The sequence below is a fragment of the Bombus huntii genome, chromosome 2 (genome assembly GCF_024542735.1).
Source record: "Bombus huntii isolate Logan2020A chromosome 2, iyBomHunt1.1, whole genome shotgun sequence".
In the NCBI taxonomy this organism is placed as follows: Eukaryota; Metazoa; Arthropoda; class Insecta; order Hymenoptera; family Apidae; genus Bombus; species Bombus huntii.
In genome coordinates, this window is record NC_066239.1 from 9,062,648 (window position 1) to 9,081,814 (window position 19,167).

Sequence of the window (19,167 nt, forward strand, 5' to 3'; positions counted from 1 at the left end):
AAAAACGATCATAACGCGCTCTGTCGTTGAACTAAGTTAACTTTGTTGATATTTCGTTCAAATTGGTAACATAGAAACATGACCCGACCGTGAATCTAGTAGAATAAGGTTTATATCGATACAAACTGTTCTAAATAATTTTCTAGACTTGTGTAGAGGGAGTTCATAATTGAAAAGGACGTAAATATTATTCGCCGTGTTTATTACAGGTCATCACTCAAGTACGATGTGTTTTTATTAAATATAATTTTTACAAATTGTAGTATTTATCAGTATTAGTTTATTAAGTGCATATTGGATTTAAATACAATTCATGTACATTGACGGAATTATGTGAGTTTATATGAAAAGTTCATGAAATTATACACATCTTGCTTCATTATATGCCATTATACACATCAATTTTATAATTATTTTTATTTTACTTTTGTTTTTATCTGCTTTTACCAAGGTCGTTATCGTTGAAAGATGTACTGTCTACTTTTTCAAAATCTTATGGAATTAACTACATTTTAAAATAAAATAAAATTTGATTTTGCTCAATATTTTTTAAGAGGAAATTGAAAAAGATTTGATTTAAAATATTTATTGGTTATTTTATATTTCAGAAACATTTATTAGATATATATAATGCCACGCAGAAACCGCACTAAGAAAGCCCCTCTTATTGGGGAGGATACTAGAATTGCAGTAAATTTAACGCTTAAAAAGTTATTGGAAACTCATGATCAAAAAGAATTAGAATTTCCATCTTCGTATACTGCGGAAGAAAGAGGCTATATTCATAAATTAGCGCATGAACTTGGATTAAAATCTAAAAGTAGAGGGTGAGTTAAAAATAATACAAATATTTCAATTTCAATGTAATAGATAATGAATATAAATAAATATAAATTTTCCCTTAACAGTAAAGGTACAAATCGCTTTTTAACTGTGTACAAAAGAGAAGGATCAACAATAGTTCAAGCTGATGCTGTAATAAAATTACAAAAAGCTTCAAGACAAAGTATATATAATTTATTACAGGCTTTCCCACTAAACCATAAAGAATGTCAGGATTTGTTACCACCGATTGAACGAGAACGGCCTCCTAATACAGATGGTACTCTGATATATATATCCAAAGTATATGTAATTAAATCGTGAAATTGAGCTTGTAATCTATAACTTTTAGTTTCAGTAAATACAAATACAAAAGCAATGGGTCGATTAAATAACAGCGTGCCTCAAATACCACAATTGAAAACTAATTTTGATGTATTAAATTATCGTAAAGCACTCCCAATATTTAGTTTCCGGGAAGACATTCTTGATGCATTAAATACTAATCAAGTAGTCATAATAGGAGGGGAAACAGGTAGTGGTAAAACTACCCAAGTTCCTCAATTTATTCTTGAACATTGCCAACAAAGGCAACAACCTTGTAGAATTATTTGCACTCAACCAAGGAGATTATCAGCTGTTTCAGTGGCTGAAAGAGTAGCATTTGAAAGAGATGAAAAAATTGGACAAACGTTCGGTTATCAAATAAGGCTTGAAAGTAGAGTTGCCCCAAAAACTCTTTTAACATACTGTACAAATGGTGTTCTCCTTAGAACTCTTATGGCAGGAGATTCTGCTTTAAGTACTGTCACACATGTTATCATGGATGAAGTTCACGAACGCGATAGGTTTTGCGATTTTCTTTTAATAGCATTAAAAGATGCAATACAAAAACATAAATCTCTTAAACTTGTGCTTATGAGCGCCACATTGGATGTTAACATTTTTGTTAAATATTTTAACAAATGTGCTGTTGTAAATGTCTTGGGAAGATCATATGATGTCGATACGTATTTTCTCGAAGATGTTCTAAAAATGACGGGTTATATGACGAAAGAAATGCTTTCAAAGAGAAAAGAGTTTATGAATAAAAAAGATCAACATAAAGTGTTGGAAACTTGGACTCAATATAAACCTCAACAATCAGGATCAAATACTATGAATGAAAGATGTATATTGCCTGCTCCAATTTTAGCACAACAGAATGAGCCAGTTCCTGAAAAAATAAAATTAGAACCATGGCTAGCCGAAGAAATGGATAAAAGCATTTCTGAAGCATGGTTACGCGGAGGCGAAGATAATTTTGCACAACTTTTATATTTCATACTTTCCGAAAATGTTTCGGTAGATTATCAACATTCCACGACATTCGTAACTCCGCTTATGATTGCCGCAGGAAAAGGATGTATAAATACCACAGAACAGCTTTTAAATTTAGGTGCAAATTTAAATCTACGAGCAGCCAATGAATGGACTGCATTAGATTGGGCAAAGAATATGAATCAAGCTGAATGTGCCGAGTTAATAGAAGCATATATGAAAACTTATGATTGTACACTACAGGATGAAACAAAAGTACATGCTAAAGATGTTTCGCTTTCGGAAGAAGATAAATTTTTATTAGATGTATATCAACATACATTTGATGATGATAAAATCAATTATGATCTCCTCTTTCAATTAATTTTGCACATCCACTTAAAGATGCCTCCTGGTTCTCTTTTAGTATTTTTACCAGGATATGATGATATCGTAACTATGAGAGAAAAGATAAATAATGAAGAAAAGGAAATGAATAAGGGTTTACGCTATAATTTGTATGTACTTCATTCAAATATGCAAACATGTGATCAAAAGAAAGTATTTAAGCCAAGTCCCGTGGGATCTCGGAAAATCATTCTTTCAACAAATATCGCTGAAACAAGTATCACAATTGATGATGTCGTATATGTTATTGATTCAGGAAAAGTTAAAGAAAAATCGTTTGATGCATTATCGGGAGTGTGTACACTTAAATCCAATTGGATTTCCCAAGCTTGTGCAAAACAACGTAAAGGTAGAGCAGGGAGATGTAGAAAAGGGATTTGTTATCGGCTATTCTCGGCGGTTCGATATAATAGCATGGAACTTTATCAAACTCCAGAAATCTTAAGATCACCACTACAAGAACTGTGTTTGTATACAAAACATTTAGCTCCAGGAAATACTCCTATTGCAGAATTTTTAGATCGAGCATTGGAACCACCTTCCAATGTAGTAACAAGAAATGCAGTTCAATTACTGAAAACTATCGACGCATTAGATCCGTGGGAAGATCTCACTGAATTAGGAAGTCATTTGCTTGATTTACCAATTGAACCAAGACTTGGAAAAATGTTATTGTATGCTGTGGTTTTAAAATGCTTAGATCCTGTCTTGACTATTGTATGTAGTTTAGCATACAAGTAAGTAAGGATTTAGACTTTCAAGTATATGTTAAATAACTTGACTCAATATTATTTTGAAAAATGATTTTCAGAGATCCCTTTATATTACCCCTGGAACCATCACAAAAGAGAGCTGCAACTGCGGCTCGTAAGAGATTTGCGACTAATACATATTCCGATCATATGGCAGTTTTGCGTGCTTTCCAAGGGTGGCAGAATGCACGTGCAAGCGGCAAAGAACGCACATTTTGCGAACAAAATTTTATTTCAGCTGCTGTGATGGAGATGGTAGTTGGAATGCGTACACAACTGCTTGGTCAGCTTCGTGCATCTGGATTTGTTAGAGCAAGAGGGCCAGGAGACATTAGAGACTTAAATTCTAATTCTGAGAATTGGGCCGTAGTGAAAGCAGCTCTGACTGCTGGTTTATATCCGAACCTAATAAGATTAGACAGAGAGCATTTGCAACTAAGAACACAGTACATTGCTTCTTTAATTTTTTCAGTATTATATTTTTATATAATATAGTATTTATTTACATTTTTGATTATTAATTTTGTAGGAAAGAAGTGAAAGTATCTTTTCATCCATCATCAACTTTAAGAGATTGTCCAAAATCACCAAGGATGACATCCACTCAAACATATGCAGCTAATGTAGAAGCTTTGCCCTGTGATTGGTTACTTTATGAAGAAATGAGTCGTACAGGACGATTTTGTCATGTTAAGATGGTTACGCTGATCAATCCATTAACAGTAGCTTTGTTCTGTGGACCAGCAAGATTGTCCGTAGACGTAATTTATGAAGCTGAGTGTATGTAGTATCTGACTGTTTAATATAATACATTTTATTAATATATCTTAATGTCATGATTTTTTATTTATAGCTGTACCAGAGAGTGAATCAGATTCTGAAGTTGATGAAAGTAATGAAGGAACGATTTTTAAACTCGACGACTGGGTAGTATTTAAACTCGACCCAGAAACTGCTAGATTCTTTTTACATTTAAGACAAAAATGGAATGCCTTGTTCTTGAGACGTATGAAAACGCCGAATAAAGCAATGTCGCAACTTGACGAAAAGGTAGTGAGCACTTTAGTAAGTGTAATTACAAATGAAGAACAGACATGTGGATTACAACAACCATCTGGTATTGGTCAAAGACCACGACCTTTAATTGTTGATTATTATCCTGCCAATGTTAGGAGAACAGATGACTTTGTAGAGGTAATTTCTTAAATTTTCTGATATTAAATGAACACTAATATTTAGCTTTTTGTATTTATAGTTATATTTTGATTTAAAATTTATTTCCCTTTTTTTTTTAGAGGAATTTTTAAAATTGGGCAGAAGAAAAATATTTTATTAAATGTAATCTATAAGAGATATTTTATTCTCTTGGTTCCTATGTGTAACTTAATATGCAAAGACATAATGGCATTCCTAATTTGCATATTTTAATGAGAATTGAATAGGTTGCTTCTGAAATAGAATAGGATAAAGAAAAAAACGAATTGTGGGTGATTACCTATAAGGATAATCATAGTTTCATTAAAATGTTTAGTTAATAATGACAAAGCCAATAAATTTTGTTTTTCATTCGAAAATCTAAAAATAATATATTTTATTTAATCATATTATACATTTTATATATATATATATATAATATATATATATATATGTGTGTGTGTGTGTGTTGAAATTATTTATTAATTGCATATTTCTGGTCATTTAAATTCAATGTTGTCAAACACAAATTTGATGGTGAATAGGTAATATTTTTTCTTCTGAAATGCATAAAATATTTTGTTTATACAAGTTGTTATAAAGTGTTACTGAAAAATGTCAAGTAATATAGGTAACTAAACATATAATTTCATGGCTTATCACGAGATTTGCTTTATTATGAGGGTGCTGTTTTTCTGAAATTGCTTTACATTTCCAGTTTATTGCCTAAATAGTATTAAATGAATAACATGTAGGAATCGAAGTGTAGATCTTTCTACCTTTTAATGTGATATACTGTATAGATATTAATCTAAGAGTAATTTATTTACATTTTATATTGTGCATAAAGTACTTAATGCTATGATTTAATATACAGAACAATGACACTTAAGAGAAACACTAATCTGCAAGCAAACAGACGATATAACTTTAATGAAATAGGAAATGAAACGCAATTTAATACTTTAATTATTTGACACAAATATTTTATAATCACTTTTATTTGAAATTCACTGCTTGCAAGTGTTTATTATCAAGTACAAAGTTTATTTATATTTAGATATTTTGGAAATCATAAACTACAGCAATATTGTTTGTTTTGTATACATCTAATTTGTCGAGCTAAAACATTGGGCAACAATAACATATATATGTTAATGTCAACATAGTCTTTAGAATTATTGTAATACTCCTCAGTGTAATAATAAAAACGGTATATCATAATATATAAACATTTCTTTGTTTCTTACATTTCTTATTTACTATATATCTACAAATATATTAAATCAATGATATGTTACTTCTTGACTTATGCAATACACAGTTATGAAATAAATAATAAATATTCAAATTGTAACATGTGTTCTAAGTACAATCCTCCTCGAGCAAAAGTATACTTTTCCAGTTAATTAGACTATTGTCAAATTCCTTTTTTGTGTAATATAAACTGGTATGAATTTATATCATGTAACCTTACAAAAGTATTATATGAAGACATTTAACTTTCTTGTTTATTTGAAATATATATTACAATATAAAAGTATTGAGAAGAATAGTATTATGAAGTATTTTATTGTATTCATTTTTGTATCAACTTGTATCAAACTTTGATCACGGTAATCAGTTCATTATACAATCATAATCTATATACATATGTATATATACCGTTATAAGTATACGTATATGTTTTTACGAAAAAGAATATCTTTTCTATAATTCTTTTTAAACTGTAATGTGAAATAAATTAAAATAAGACAATGTTATACGTTTTATGTCATTTTCATCGCATGTCAACTAATCATAAAGTTTTAACGAGATCTAAAGTATTTCGTTCTAACCTTTTATTATTTACACGTTGCAAATCAGGTAGAATAAATTGAAAGATCAATTACTTGTGATATGGCGATATCATTGTAGTTTAATTATTTCATTTTAACTTTAGATAATAATATGATTGTTAGTATTGGCCAAGTTTCAAAAACAGTGAAAGCACCACAAAAGCCTGAGTATGTGCCTAGAAAATACTGTGAGTTAAATAAGTATTTTCCTTACATTACTTATTTTGTTCCTGAAGGAAAGCATTATAACAGTGATTTTTATGCAAACAGTGTTAAATCTGTCTATTCAAAATGAGGATACATCTACATTAAGGCATTTAAAATGGATGCTTCAAAAGGATGTTTTATCTCAAGATATTTTTTTAATTGGAGGTCCAGGGACTAGACGTAGAAAATTAGCTCTTGCTTTTCTCGAATTCACAGACCGTGAAGTAGAATTTATAGCACTTTCAAGGGATACAACAGAAGCAGATCTAAAACAGCGGAGAGAAATAAGAAGTGGCACTGCTTATTATCATGATCAAAGTGCTGTAAGGGCTGCAACAAATGGAAGGATTCTGATTATTGAAGGTGTAGAGAAAGCTGAAAGAAATGTTCTTCCTGTTCTGAATAATTTATTGGAAAACCGTGAAATGCATTTAGAGGATGGGAGATTTCTTGTCCCTGCAACACGTTATGATAAGTTACTCAAGGTATTAATATCTGTATACGTACATTGATTTGTTATTACTGATTAATGGATTTAGTAAATGTGTACTTTTTTAGACATACAGCCAGGAGGAATTGGATAATTGGAGACTAGTTAGAGTTAGCGAAGACTTTAGAGTTATTGCACTGGGTATGCCAGCACCAAGATATCCTGGCCATCCGCTTGATCCTCCTCTTAGATCTAGGTTTCAAGCCAGACATATTCCACCTCCAAGTTTTGAAGTGAGTATGTTTGTTTAATAAATCAGGTATCCTACATAATTTCACTTAAAATAATTTTACTAATATTAAAAATGATATAAAAAGAATTTTACGATTAAATTATAATATAAAATTACTGTTCACCTCATCAAAAAAACATAATAAGTGCATTATGCAATATATTGTGCAGAATTTTTACATTTAATAATTTATTCAATAAGTTCAGTGAAAATTATATATATATATATATAAAATTATAAAATTATACAACGCAACTCCTTCTGAGTATACATATTTATAGTACTTATTAGCAATATAGAGATTTAGAAGTTCGTGAGTTATAGGTTTTATGTGACAACGCTCAGTAATTACTGGCGCGGCTCAGAGAAGATCGTGGCGCGTGTAATTTGCTAAAGTTTTACTTGATTTATGTAGCGTCGTATCGTTAGGTATGGGGTGCGGAGGTCGCACAAACCCCTCCAGTCGGCCATCCCTTCCGGAGCCGGTTTCCTTCCTATATAAACTGTTCGTAGCTGCGCTATGGTCACAGTCATCGTAGTTTAGATCGCGTGTCGCGAGAACAGTGGAACCTTGTTTGTCCTCCTGTTTAACTGGGAGTCAATACGTCGAAATTCGGTCGAATCACAAGTTCAACACGCGTTGTTACTGAATATAGGAAGAATTATCAATAATCAAGATACGTACAAGATTGAGAAACAAGATAATACTAAACGTCTTTTTGTATCTAAAAATTATAAGAATAAGAAATATGGCAAATTAGAAAATATTAATATTATATAAGTAAAAGAGAAACGTAACATCATTTAATGCAAATTGCTCGTGTTAATACTATATATATTAATTATATTTTAAAAAATAATTTGGAATTTCTGACGTATTTCTTTCTTGTATATTATTGATAAATTAATAAGTTAATAAGTAAATTATAATTGAACAATGCCAGCAATATGGTCGTCATCAGAAAGACCAATATCCGTTCGTACTATCTGGGTGGACGGTATTCGACACGCGATCCTATCACCCGATGATCCATTGATCCATTCCAAATCACGTCGACGTTCACGTGTATCGAGGAATAAAAGTTACTCAACGGAGTATCAACAGTTGGAATCGAGGCTGGATCGACTGAACAATTGTTTCACAAACTTGCAGATGGTAGTTAGCAACGGTCTTTCAGAAGCCAAAGAAACTTCTCAGATATATCGCAAACTATCCGCACCTCCTTGTTCCAGAATTTCGACTAGTACGTCCGATACTAGTATCTTAGAATCTATCCTAAATAATAATAGAAAATTTAAAAAGAAGTATCGCTGTCATAAAGCAATGAAAGAAGACCCAGTATTTTTCATCGACAAAGAAATTCTTAAAAGTGACATTTGTGAAAGAAGAACATCAGAGTCGGAGCCAGATTTTAAACTGAATATAACAGAATGTGGACAAACGGAGGGAACATCCGATACTTTTTGGAACCCATTATTCGAAAGGGTCCTCCAGTGGTTGGATTTGTCTGGGAAAACGCAAAATTTCAAGAACGATTTTGAAGACCACTTTGCGGAAAGGCCATCTGACGAGGAGGAACAAAAATGGAGTGCTACCAAGAGGAGACTTCCCCGTTTGAAACGTGATCCTTTCGAAGATAGAGAACGAATAACGATGAGAAACAACAAATTACCTAGAGAGCGTAATTCAGAACGCCTTAAAAAGGAAGAAAATAAAATGACGCAAAGTCGGTTGCCCAAGATAAAGAATACGAGGGAACAGTTTCAAGAATTGAACGAAAAGTTAAATAGTGCAAAAGCGTTTCCAAAGTCTGACGGAGATGAATCGAAAAATGAAATGAAAGAAAAAGCATCATCGGCGATATGGTGTCCTCCTAGCCGATTAAAGTTACACGTAGTGATACCGAGTCTCGCTTGCAAAGAGTTTCACACATCCTCGCAAGAATCATTGGTAGAAGACTAAAAACAGTATTTAATCAGTCATATCATTACATGCATATTAGCAACTGTCTAATTTACATCAGATCTCCATAACATAATGTTTCTTAAAATTAATATCATCTTTTGCTGCAAGACTATCTTAAACAGGAATCTTATAAACTATATAAATTAATCAACTATTACAACATTTATCATAAGTGATATAATATACTGTTTGTAGTGATAGAATTTTATTAAAAATCCCAACAAGTTTAATACAAGTACTTACATCATCTAAAGGTAATTATCCATTATTCATACGTATACTTATTAACAGCATATAACTGAATTATTTTTAATTCTTTTATAAACACTCGTATTACTTTTATTTATTCGATTATAATGCATTATTTCGTTACATCAATTGCATGCGATACGTACAACGACAATTAATTTCTACACGTTAGCTCGATTATTCGCGGAAATGTGTTTCCCCATTTGTATAGCGGGCCTTTATTCGTTAATACTTGTGCATCGCCATGTATCATCCCTGTTTCATCCCTGTTCACAACTTCCTACTGAAATTCAATACGTCGCGGCGTCGGAATAAATCCGGTTTTATCGAGAGTCAATTCGACACCCATTATCCTGCGCGTGAAGGAGCAGTTGGTAATGGTGCCGGCACGAGACGTCGCGACCAAAGAACCTTACACGCTTTAGCGTCGTTTAGTATTGTTTGCAAATTGGACAAAGTAAATAATATTCGTGGTAAGGGTCACATAAAAAGTCAAATATAATTAAGGGGTATTTAACTACCTTAGGGCGTTTCTTCGTGACGAGACGACAGAGCTTCCAATAATACTTACTAAAATTTTGCATTATGCAGTGCTATTTACGAACCAATAAGTTTACACGTGAAAGATCTGTTTTGCTTTAAAACATAACCGTCTAACGTAGGTTGAAAGTAGTTTTGGTACCTGGTACCTAGTTGAAAGTTAGTATTGTTATTTCAAAAGTTGAGAGCAAAACACTACTTCTTTTAAATGTGACTTCATAATATTAATTTCTTCCAAGAAACTGTATTAATCATACAGAAGTAGAGAAATTTATTTTTTCCAAATCAGACTCGGGTAACATAATGAAATCAGTTGTGCACTGAATATTCTGTGCTCATGTCTCTTTTTAACAGCGAATTACTTTGCTGAAATTACATATATACTTAGTTTTAACGAGTTACATATGTATTTAATTTTATTCTCAATGCTCCATTTATGAATTTACATAAACGAATTTATAGGATTCTTTCTTAAACCTATATTTGCGATGTAGTCTTAAAGATTTAGTTTAAAAAGAACGATGAAAATTATTGGGAATAATTGAATAATAAATCATGGTATGGTATGGTTTATATTGCATAATTGTGACATTTTTGTAAGGGTTGAATATTTTACATAGTTAAGGTAGAGAACTGCCGATTATTGCGTAATAGTACATGATTTATGAACTCTGCATTGAACCTCAATGATTTATTGGAGGCTATAAATCGCGTGATTGCAGTTTCGAACAAGACATTGATGTCATAATCGGTCAGAGTATTTTAAGAAGTTTCCGAAAGTTTGTCACTTACATCAGAGACATGTATCGTTATTTACAAAGGAATGAACAGTGTCGATCTTATCTCAGAATATAACTTTTGTAAAAAAAGTTTGCAGTTATTCAACACTGCAGCAGTTCCTTTAAATTGCATTCGTTTCATGAGTTATTGGAAGTGACATCAAACGCCAAGTAATAATGCAATTTAACATGCAATCGTGATCTGTGTTCATTAATAGAAACTTTAAGTTCTATCGAAAGAGACAAAAAGAACCTTGTAATGAACGCATACTCGGTAACGATTCGTTCGAAATATATCCAACTTTTTCATTTGTAAGAAAGTAATTGCTTTTTCTACGTACGTTTACAAGTACCATAGAAATGATTCTGTATGACTATAGAATGGCTGCTTAACGTAGATTATTTCTATTTGCCATCCACTAAAGGAACATTTTCGTGATATCATTTATTACAATTTTACGAAAATTAATATAATAATCGCTAATTAATACAATGTAATATCACGAGAATTTGCTTTTAATGTCGTTACGAACAAGTAGAAACAATCTATGATAAGGTAGTCATTCTATGATCATAACGGGCTGTTTCTATGGTATTTGTAAATGTTCATAATAACAATACAAAAATGTACGATATACGGAAGTTTATATGGTTGTTTCTGACATATCAAAATCTCAAGGTATTGATAATTAATACAAAGTATTTAAAAAAAACAATCGTGTAATCTATCATGTATGTACTTTCTAAATTTTTGAAAATTAAAATCTTCTAAACTTTTTAAGTATCAATACAGTAGCAATAATGAAATCTTTCAAGAGCTGTTTCTTTGTTCTTAACGAAAATGGGGATATAAGAAAGGTTTGATGGAAGTTGAATTGATATCAAGGTAGTTTCAGCTTTTTTCGCTAGATCTATTCCGAGGATTGTTAAAGGAATCGTATTTTCCCGGAAACCGCGATAATCGCACCGATAGGTCTGAGAATGTAGTCCAATTGAAACTTTTCGATAGAAATCTGTAAGCTATCTAGAGAGTTTCGTGCCGAGTGGTAGTTATTATCGTACTTGGCGCGCACTGGAAAGCTCTCTTGGTGCTAATCACTCGCGTGGACTGTTTCAAACAAATTGTGGTGTAACATTCCGTACGCGGACTTGTTCACAATTATGCAGGATATGCGGTTCTCTGGCAAATGGAAATAATGCGAATACCTCGCGGAAGTAGTGTAACCATAACTTTGCTCACTATGAGGTATTCGAAGCAGCGTGAATTATTAACTTCTGTTTGAGAGTTAAAGTCATCGTAAACAGTATGCTTCGTACACTCATTGTCAGCATTGACACGCAAGAAAAAGTCTAAACAGATTTTCTTACATCATGTAAAAGAAAAAAATTGATTAGAATATCAAGCTAAAACAGTATTTAGAGAATTTTTCGAGAAATTTGTTTGAACATTTTTGCAATTTTTAGGAGCAATTGAACACATTAAAAAATCTAGTTACGCACGCTGACATTGTGAAATTAAAGCAACTATTATCGTGCTCGCACGCTTTCGTTACACAAGAGGCTGTGTCCTTAGGTCTTCCGGATTTTCCTCTCGATAATTTGACATCGGTTGCTATTATACTGGTAAATTGTTTATCCTAAATTCTTCTTTATTCTGAATTTTGATTTACTTAATGTATTATTTGTTAATTTGTGTGTAAACCGCAGGATAAGTGTCCATACCTGTCGGTGTACGATATATTTTACAGATGTTATCCGTATAAGCTATTTTTGGCTAAGGAGGGTCAATCGGCCGTCGAAAGCATCCTCGAAACTTTTAATATACCGAAACCAACGATGCACGACGGTATGATTTCAAAATATGTAAATGTAGATAGGAAAAATGAAGAAGACAATTCAGTGAATGTCAGTATAAAGCATCCTTCTGGAGAAATAGGGTTGAACGTGAGTAGACTTGTTAAGAAAGAAGAATTTATAAATTTGCACATCATATCTCAATCGTATGTTTTAAATAGGTTCCTTGCGGCACGAAAAAGATTAATGAAAGAGCACAAGAAAGTAAATACGTAGAAACGAGTTATCAGAATAATTTATTGATAAGTTTGTTGGAATCGCATGTTGTTTCTGATATTTGTTTGATCGGTCCAAAGGGATGTGGGAAATCAATAACTGTACAAACGTTAGCTAATTTATTGGGGTACGAAGTCGAGCCTGTCGTATTATATCAGGCAAGTGTCACATATTCGTACACATTTCTAAATTAATTTTAAATAAACATGCAATTTATTTGAAACAATTGAAATATCTTCTTAGGATATGACATCTAGAGACTTGATACAACAACGGACAACATTGTCCAATGGTGATACGGTTTGGAAAAATTCTCCGCTAGTCGATGCAGCTTTGCATGGAAAATTGGCTATACTGGATGGAATTAACAGAATCGATCCTAGCACTCTAGCTATTGTACATAGGTACATTGTCTTTAAACATTTTAAGCTCTCCAAATGTTCTTTTATTCGTTTTATTTATTTTTAGATTGGTTCACGATCGAGAGTTACAGCTGCACGACGGTAAAAGACTCATCAGAGCAGATCGTTACGACGAGATAAAGGAGAAGTACAATAAATCCGACGCAGAACTGCAAGAATCAGGTGTGCTGCGTATTCATCCATCGTTTCGAATTATAGCTTTAGCAGAATCACCGATGCTTAACACGTCTTCGAGGCAATGGTTGAATTCAGAGCTGCTCAGTTTGTTCCTTTTTCACGAGATGAGACCGCTCACCAAGTCAGAGGAGCTCCATATCGTTCGATCAAAGGTATTTATTATCATTTTCGTTCGTTTCTTTTAACATTTGACAGAGACGCTTCCATGTATGCCAAATGATGTCTTACGTTGTTTTTAGTACGGGGAACCTTCCACGGCGTTATTAAACATTCTGGAATTGGCACACGTACTGCGATCCTCCAGCGATCCAACTTTACAGTCCTTAGCTAGCTTTCTCAGTACGAGACAGCTTCTGAGGATAGCAGAAAGGATGCACAAGTTCCAAACTGACGATGCTTATAGCGCAGTGCAACGCTCTTGTCTGGCTCGTTTCTTACCAACGATAGCGAAACAAGCACTGGACGATTGCTGCAATAGCGTAGATATCGTTGCAACGAAAAATACGGTAGACCAGAACATCAAGTGTCAAATTAATGGGAATACCGTAAAAATTGGTAATACGGTTACCGAACGATACAACACGACAGCTTTGACAAAAGTACCTGATGTTTTATTTTACGATGTGCCGCAACACGTTGCGCTATTGGAGAATCTACTGCAAGACTTTAGTTTGGGACAGAATCTGTTGCTAGTTGGAAACCAGGGTGTCGGCAAAAATAAAATCGTCGATCGATTGTTACAACTTCTAAATAGGCCGCGTGAATATATACAACTACACAGGGACACTACTGTTCAAACTTTGACTCTTCAACCAATGGTTAGGGATGGAAAAGTTGTGTACGAAGACTCGCCACTCGTGCAAGCTGTTAAATTGGGACACGTGCTCGTCGTTGATGAAGCAGACAAAGCTCCAACCCATGTTACGTGTATTTTAAAGGTATGTACGTGCAAACTAAGTTATATCGGATGTGTTATCATAGAAATTAGTAGCCCACATAAAAGAGACGTGTATAGCTAATGAATCTGGTTTATAATTTCCGAATAATTTAATTTAGACGATCTCTGTAACAATGTTTAGATTTAATCTTTCAATTTCTATATTTAATATTTTGGAGACTAAGAAATAGTACATTTTTTATCGCCCGGACACTTTATAGCTGCACCAAATTATGGTTCCTGAATTATGAAACTTTAGCCAGTAAGATTACGGAACTTTAATGCCATCATAAGTTTTCTCAAAGTCTTAAGATTAGTCTTAAGATTTAATGCGTACAATTTCATTTTCTATGATCTTTCTGGTTCCAGACTTTAGTCGAATCTGGTGAAATGATATTATCAGACGGAAGACGCATAGTATCTTCTCTAAGTTCCGATGAAGAAAATTCGAATAAAATACTGCTTCATCCAGATTTTAAAATGATAATATTAGCAAACAGACCCGGTTTTCCATTCTTGGGAAATGATTTCTTTGGGGCACTGGGTGATCTATTCAGTACGCATACGGTCGATAATCCAAGCGTTGAAAATGAAATTCAACTTTTGAAACGTTACGGTCCGAATGTAGACGAACAAATAATATTTAAATTGGTAAAAGCTTTTGGAAAATTGCGAAATATGGCTGATCAAGGATTAGTTTCTTATCCATATTCGACTCGGGAAGTTGTTAATATTGTAAAGCATTTAGAGGTGAGCTTTTATCATTGTTTATTATTTATGTGAGCCTCGATCCAAAGCTTTATTCAATCTGTGATGTTTCGTTCATTGGCGAATTTTTTTATTTACTTTTTCAGAAATTCCCACAAGAACCGTTATCTAAGGTGGTGCGAAATGTATTCGATTTCGATCGATATAGCGAGGAAACTTTTGATACTTTAGTATCTGTATTACACGAACATGGGATTCCCATTGGAACAAGTTCTACTAATATTTCGTTAGCGAAAGAGTAAGATATTTAATAAAAAGAATTCCGTTAGAATAGTTTTTACCTCGGGCAAATGAAAGTTATATGTTTAACATGTATTTTTATTTTTGAATAATATACACGTATTTAGAACAAGAATAAAACATAGAAAGAATACAACGTTTAATATTTCTTTTTCCTTTTCCTTTGCAGAATATCTTTGCCGGAAAGCAAAATTAGTGCTACCTGGAATTTTTCTAATAAGCAGGACGTGCTACGCGTGCAGGAAAAATATATTAAGTTAAAACCACCGATAAGTTTAAGTCAAAAGATTTTATCTTTAGATCGCGTTGAAGCCAGATCAGCTTTATTTACTGAATTACAAAGTTATTGGACCATTCCAATTAGTGACACCGCCGTAGTCGCAGGTCTGTCAGTTATTAAAGGTACAAAAGCCGATGGAAAGGATGACGTAATTAATGTCCTTGCTACGAATCCATTAAAGATCTATAGCATGACTCAAGAATCAGATAAAGTTCAGGAAACTACGTTACATGGATTAATAAATTCTGAAAGAAGCAATAGACTTCGATTCACAATGGCAAGTGATAAAAATCAAAACGTTTTAGTCTACGAAGAAACAGTAAGTAATTTTTATATCAAATGAATTTCTTTTTATTATAGCGTATTGTACAAAATGTTTGTTTCCAGAGCAATGTTCTTTTAATAGTGAATTTAGGCGAAGGATTCGTTCAGAAGGTAGAAATATTATCTTTCTTCGATATGGCATCGGATAAAATATCAAATGCCTTGAGAAATACAAGTTTTCACCGAAAAATGAAGACGGATTTGATAAAATCCCATAATCAAATCGTTTTCTATGTCTATAATTCTAACAAGATAGAAGTGGTCGATTTAAATCGCATGTGTTTCTATATAGTGAATTTACCGTTTGAAATAGAATCAGTTTTACTTCCATCAGAAAAAAGGTGGTTGATTCAAGGTAGAAATCAAAACAAATATATTCTCAAGAAATCTGTAGAATCGTCACCGTGTCCAAATGTTTTACAACAAGTAGAAGAATCTAGTAAAAATAATTTTGAAAATGATTTATTTCTCAGTTGCACTGACAGCAACTTGAACAGCAATCTACTTAGTGCAGCACTGAAACAGAAAATAGATTCTCCAAATAGATTGCTAGTATCTAACAATAACTATGCCACTATTGCTGTTGGATTTCCTGATCTAGATAGTTTTAACGAACTACATACTTGGCCAAGACCAAAACAGAGCAGAAGCTCCGCGCCCCCTGTTTTTATGGATAATGGGCAAATTATTAGAACGGTTACAGCTCGTGAAGTTCCTAATGATATTCTTCCAAACACTGGAGCAAATTTAGGGGTCGTTGCTTATATAGAAATTGTTGATATCGTAAATCAGAAGCTACGATATATACCTGTACCAGAGTAAGTATATGTGATTAAATTTAATGTCCAATAATTATTAAATATGTACTTATTAACCGTATTATTTATATCTTTAGACTATCCACCGTATCGCATATGACTCAATTTTTGTATCCAAACAAGCAGAACTTGTATATTGCTCTTAAATCAAATCAGGATCTTGTAACGGTAGATGCAGGTGGTTGCGTTCGCCTTTGGGAGACGTCACTAGCGAATATTGAAAAATCACTTGGAGCTTGGAGAAGAATGTTGGAAGACGGTAATGAAAATTTGCAAATGACGAAAGAAAGGTATTCTGGCTTGGATGTTAGTGGCCCAAAACATGGTAAAATCGATGACAAAAACGAACCGCACGTTGGAGGCAATACATGGGCAGGAGGAACCGGAGGTATGGTGTGTGATGTACTAAACACAACAAACGATGATGCAATATAAAATATACAATGAAAATTTCAGGAAGGGACACAGCTGGTCTTGGTGGAAAAGGTGGACCTTATCGCTTAGATGCTGGCCATACGGTGCATCAACTTAGCGACGAAGAAAAGAACGCGGTACCAGAACATATTAAAAAGGCAGCGAGAGAAATGGGTCTTAAAGCCTTTCAGCAACGACTAAGAGAAATTAATATGAGCGAATATGATCATAATCTTTATTCCCAATTCAGTGACGCTGTCCAGAAGCAAGTTAAAGCGTTAAGAACTATAATAGGTTAATATTATCCGCATATTGCTATATCAGTATACATTTCTAGACTAATTAAGGATGTATCAGATATCTGATAAACTTTAATGCGTCATTCGAATTAAATATTTATGCTTGGAAGAAATAATTTATAACTATGAAATATTTATTTTATGTTAATAAAGTTAAAATGCTTCAATTACGTTTTACAGATAGTCTACAGGCAAAAAGTAAAGAACGTCAATGGTGCAGGCACCAAACTTCCGGTGAGCTAGACGATACTAAATTAATCGAAGGATTAACAGGGGAAAGAACAATTTACCGAAGAAGGGCGGAGAAAGAACCCGAGCTCGGCACTCCTCCGACAAAACCGAAGCGTTTAAAATTAGTAGTGGACGTTTCTGGTAGCATGTATAGGTTTAATGGTTATGATGGACGTCTTGATAGAGAAATGGAAGCTTGTGTTATGGTAATGGAGGCGTTTAGTGGGTACGAAGGGAAGTTTCAGTACGATATCGTTGGCCATTCCGGTGATGACTATAATATTGTTTTTGTAAAGCATACTCAACCGCCGGCTAATAATAAGCGTAGATTGGAAGTAATAAAGGTAATAGTAGCTAAAAAACATTGTTCCAATTAAACGTGAGGTGCGGTATTACGAACGATATAATTTTTTTTAGACGATGCATGCACACTCACAATTTTGCATGTCTGGCGATAATACTTTAGAGGCGACTCAACATGCGATCGCGAATCTAGCGAAAGAAGACGCCGATGAATGTATCGTTGTTGTACTGTCGGACGCCAATTTTGAACGTTATGGTATTCGTCCCGAGCTATTTACAAAAATTCTTACATCGAATGCAGATGTTAATGCATTTGCTATATTTATTGGTTCTTTAGGCGATCAAGCTTTTTAGTAAGTATATTGTTTGATATTCGTAAAATGTTTGAATACTTTGTAAAAAACTACAGATAAAAATGTATATTTTTAATTTTAAGTTTAACCAAGAAGATAGCCTCGGGACGTGCGTTTGTCTGTATGGATCTCAAGGATATACCTCGAATCTTGCAACAAATATTTGCTGCTTCTTTGTTAAGTACTACAAGATCCGGTTGATGTATCGCTGATGTAATATACTTTGTTATCAATCTTTAAATAAATATTTATAAGGATACAAATCGTTAATAGCTAAGAAATGTATTGTAATATATACGTATTTGGTATTATTATTAATTTTTTACATATACATATGTAATAGAATTATTTTTATCAAAATAATTTATTTTTACATTAAAATTAGTACTAATAATTAGCACTAATTAATTAATTCTACCATATTTTGTATTATTTTTCTTATTATAATTACTTTAAAATATTTACTAATTTAAAACATGCAATACTTTTGCAAATATTGGTATCATTCTATTCATTGCATTTGACTATCTAGTAACAATAGAACATCGAATCTTACCGAAATTAACCGAAAACACTCGAAATATTCAAAAACGTATCTTTACATTTTCATTCAATTTGCCCATAAATACAATTAATATAAATCTATTTATCCCATATACGTCACAACCAATTTATTTTATGATTAACACTTCAAAATAATACAAAAATGCTCTTATACAAAAAACAAAATATCTTACCGAGCAGTCCGCGAAATG

General features: G+C 32.9%; 2 protein-coding genes across 4 annotated transcripts; both read left to right on the plus strand.

Moving 5' to 3' along the window:
• Nucleotides 1-98: 98 nt before the first annotated feature.
• LOC126878063 (3'-5' RNA helicase YTHDC2-like) lies at nt 99-5,709 on the plus strand. 3 transcript variants are annotated; one of them, XM_050640484.1, is made up of 8 exons: nt 99-221; nt 609-827; nt 909-1,102; nt 1,175-3,266; nt 3,341-3,727; nt 3,811-4,061; nt 4,135-4,475; nt 4,577-5,709. In XM_050640484.1, exons 2-8 carry the CDS (start codon nt 631-633, stop codon nt 4,586-4,588), a joined length of 3,474 nt encoding a protein of 1,157 aa, XP_050496441.1. In that variant the 5' UTR covers nt 99-221; nt 609-630; the 3' UTR covers nt 4,589-5,709. The 3 variants fall into 3 exon arrangements, with proteins under 3 accessions (XP_050496441.1, XP_050496440.1, XP_050496442.1); XM_050640483.1 differs by having other exon boundaries at nt 149-333; XM_050640485.1 differs by having other exon boundaries at nt 149-333; nt 1,181-3,266.
• A 262-nt stretch (nt 5,710-5,971) lies between these two features.
• LOC126878060 (von Willebrand factor A domain-containing protein 8) lies at nt 5,972-19,066 on the plus strand. The gene is made up of 19 exons (XM_050640466.1): nt 5,972-6,341; nt 6,418-6,501; nt 6,584-7,005; nt 7,079-7,243; nt 12,241-12,399; nt 12,484-12,720; nt 12,792-13,004; nt 13,090-13,250; nt 13,315-13,597; nt 13,685-14,383; nt 14,752-15,132; nt 15,237-15,388; nt 15,560-15,989; nt 16,058-16,812; nt 16,890-17,200; nt 17,269-17,520; nt 17,706-18,100; nt 18,174-18,412; nt 18,496-19,066. The coding sequence occupies exons 1-19, from the start codon at nt 6,233-6,235 to the stop codon at nt 18,611-18,613; spliced, it is 5,565 nt and encodes a 1,854-aa protein (XP_050496423.1). The 5' UTR covers nt 5,972-6,232; the 3' UTR covers nt 18,614-19,066.
• Nucleotides 19,067-19,167: the final 101 nt, after the last annotated feature.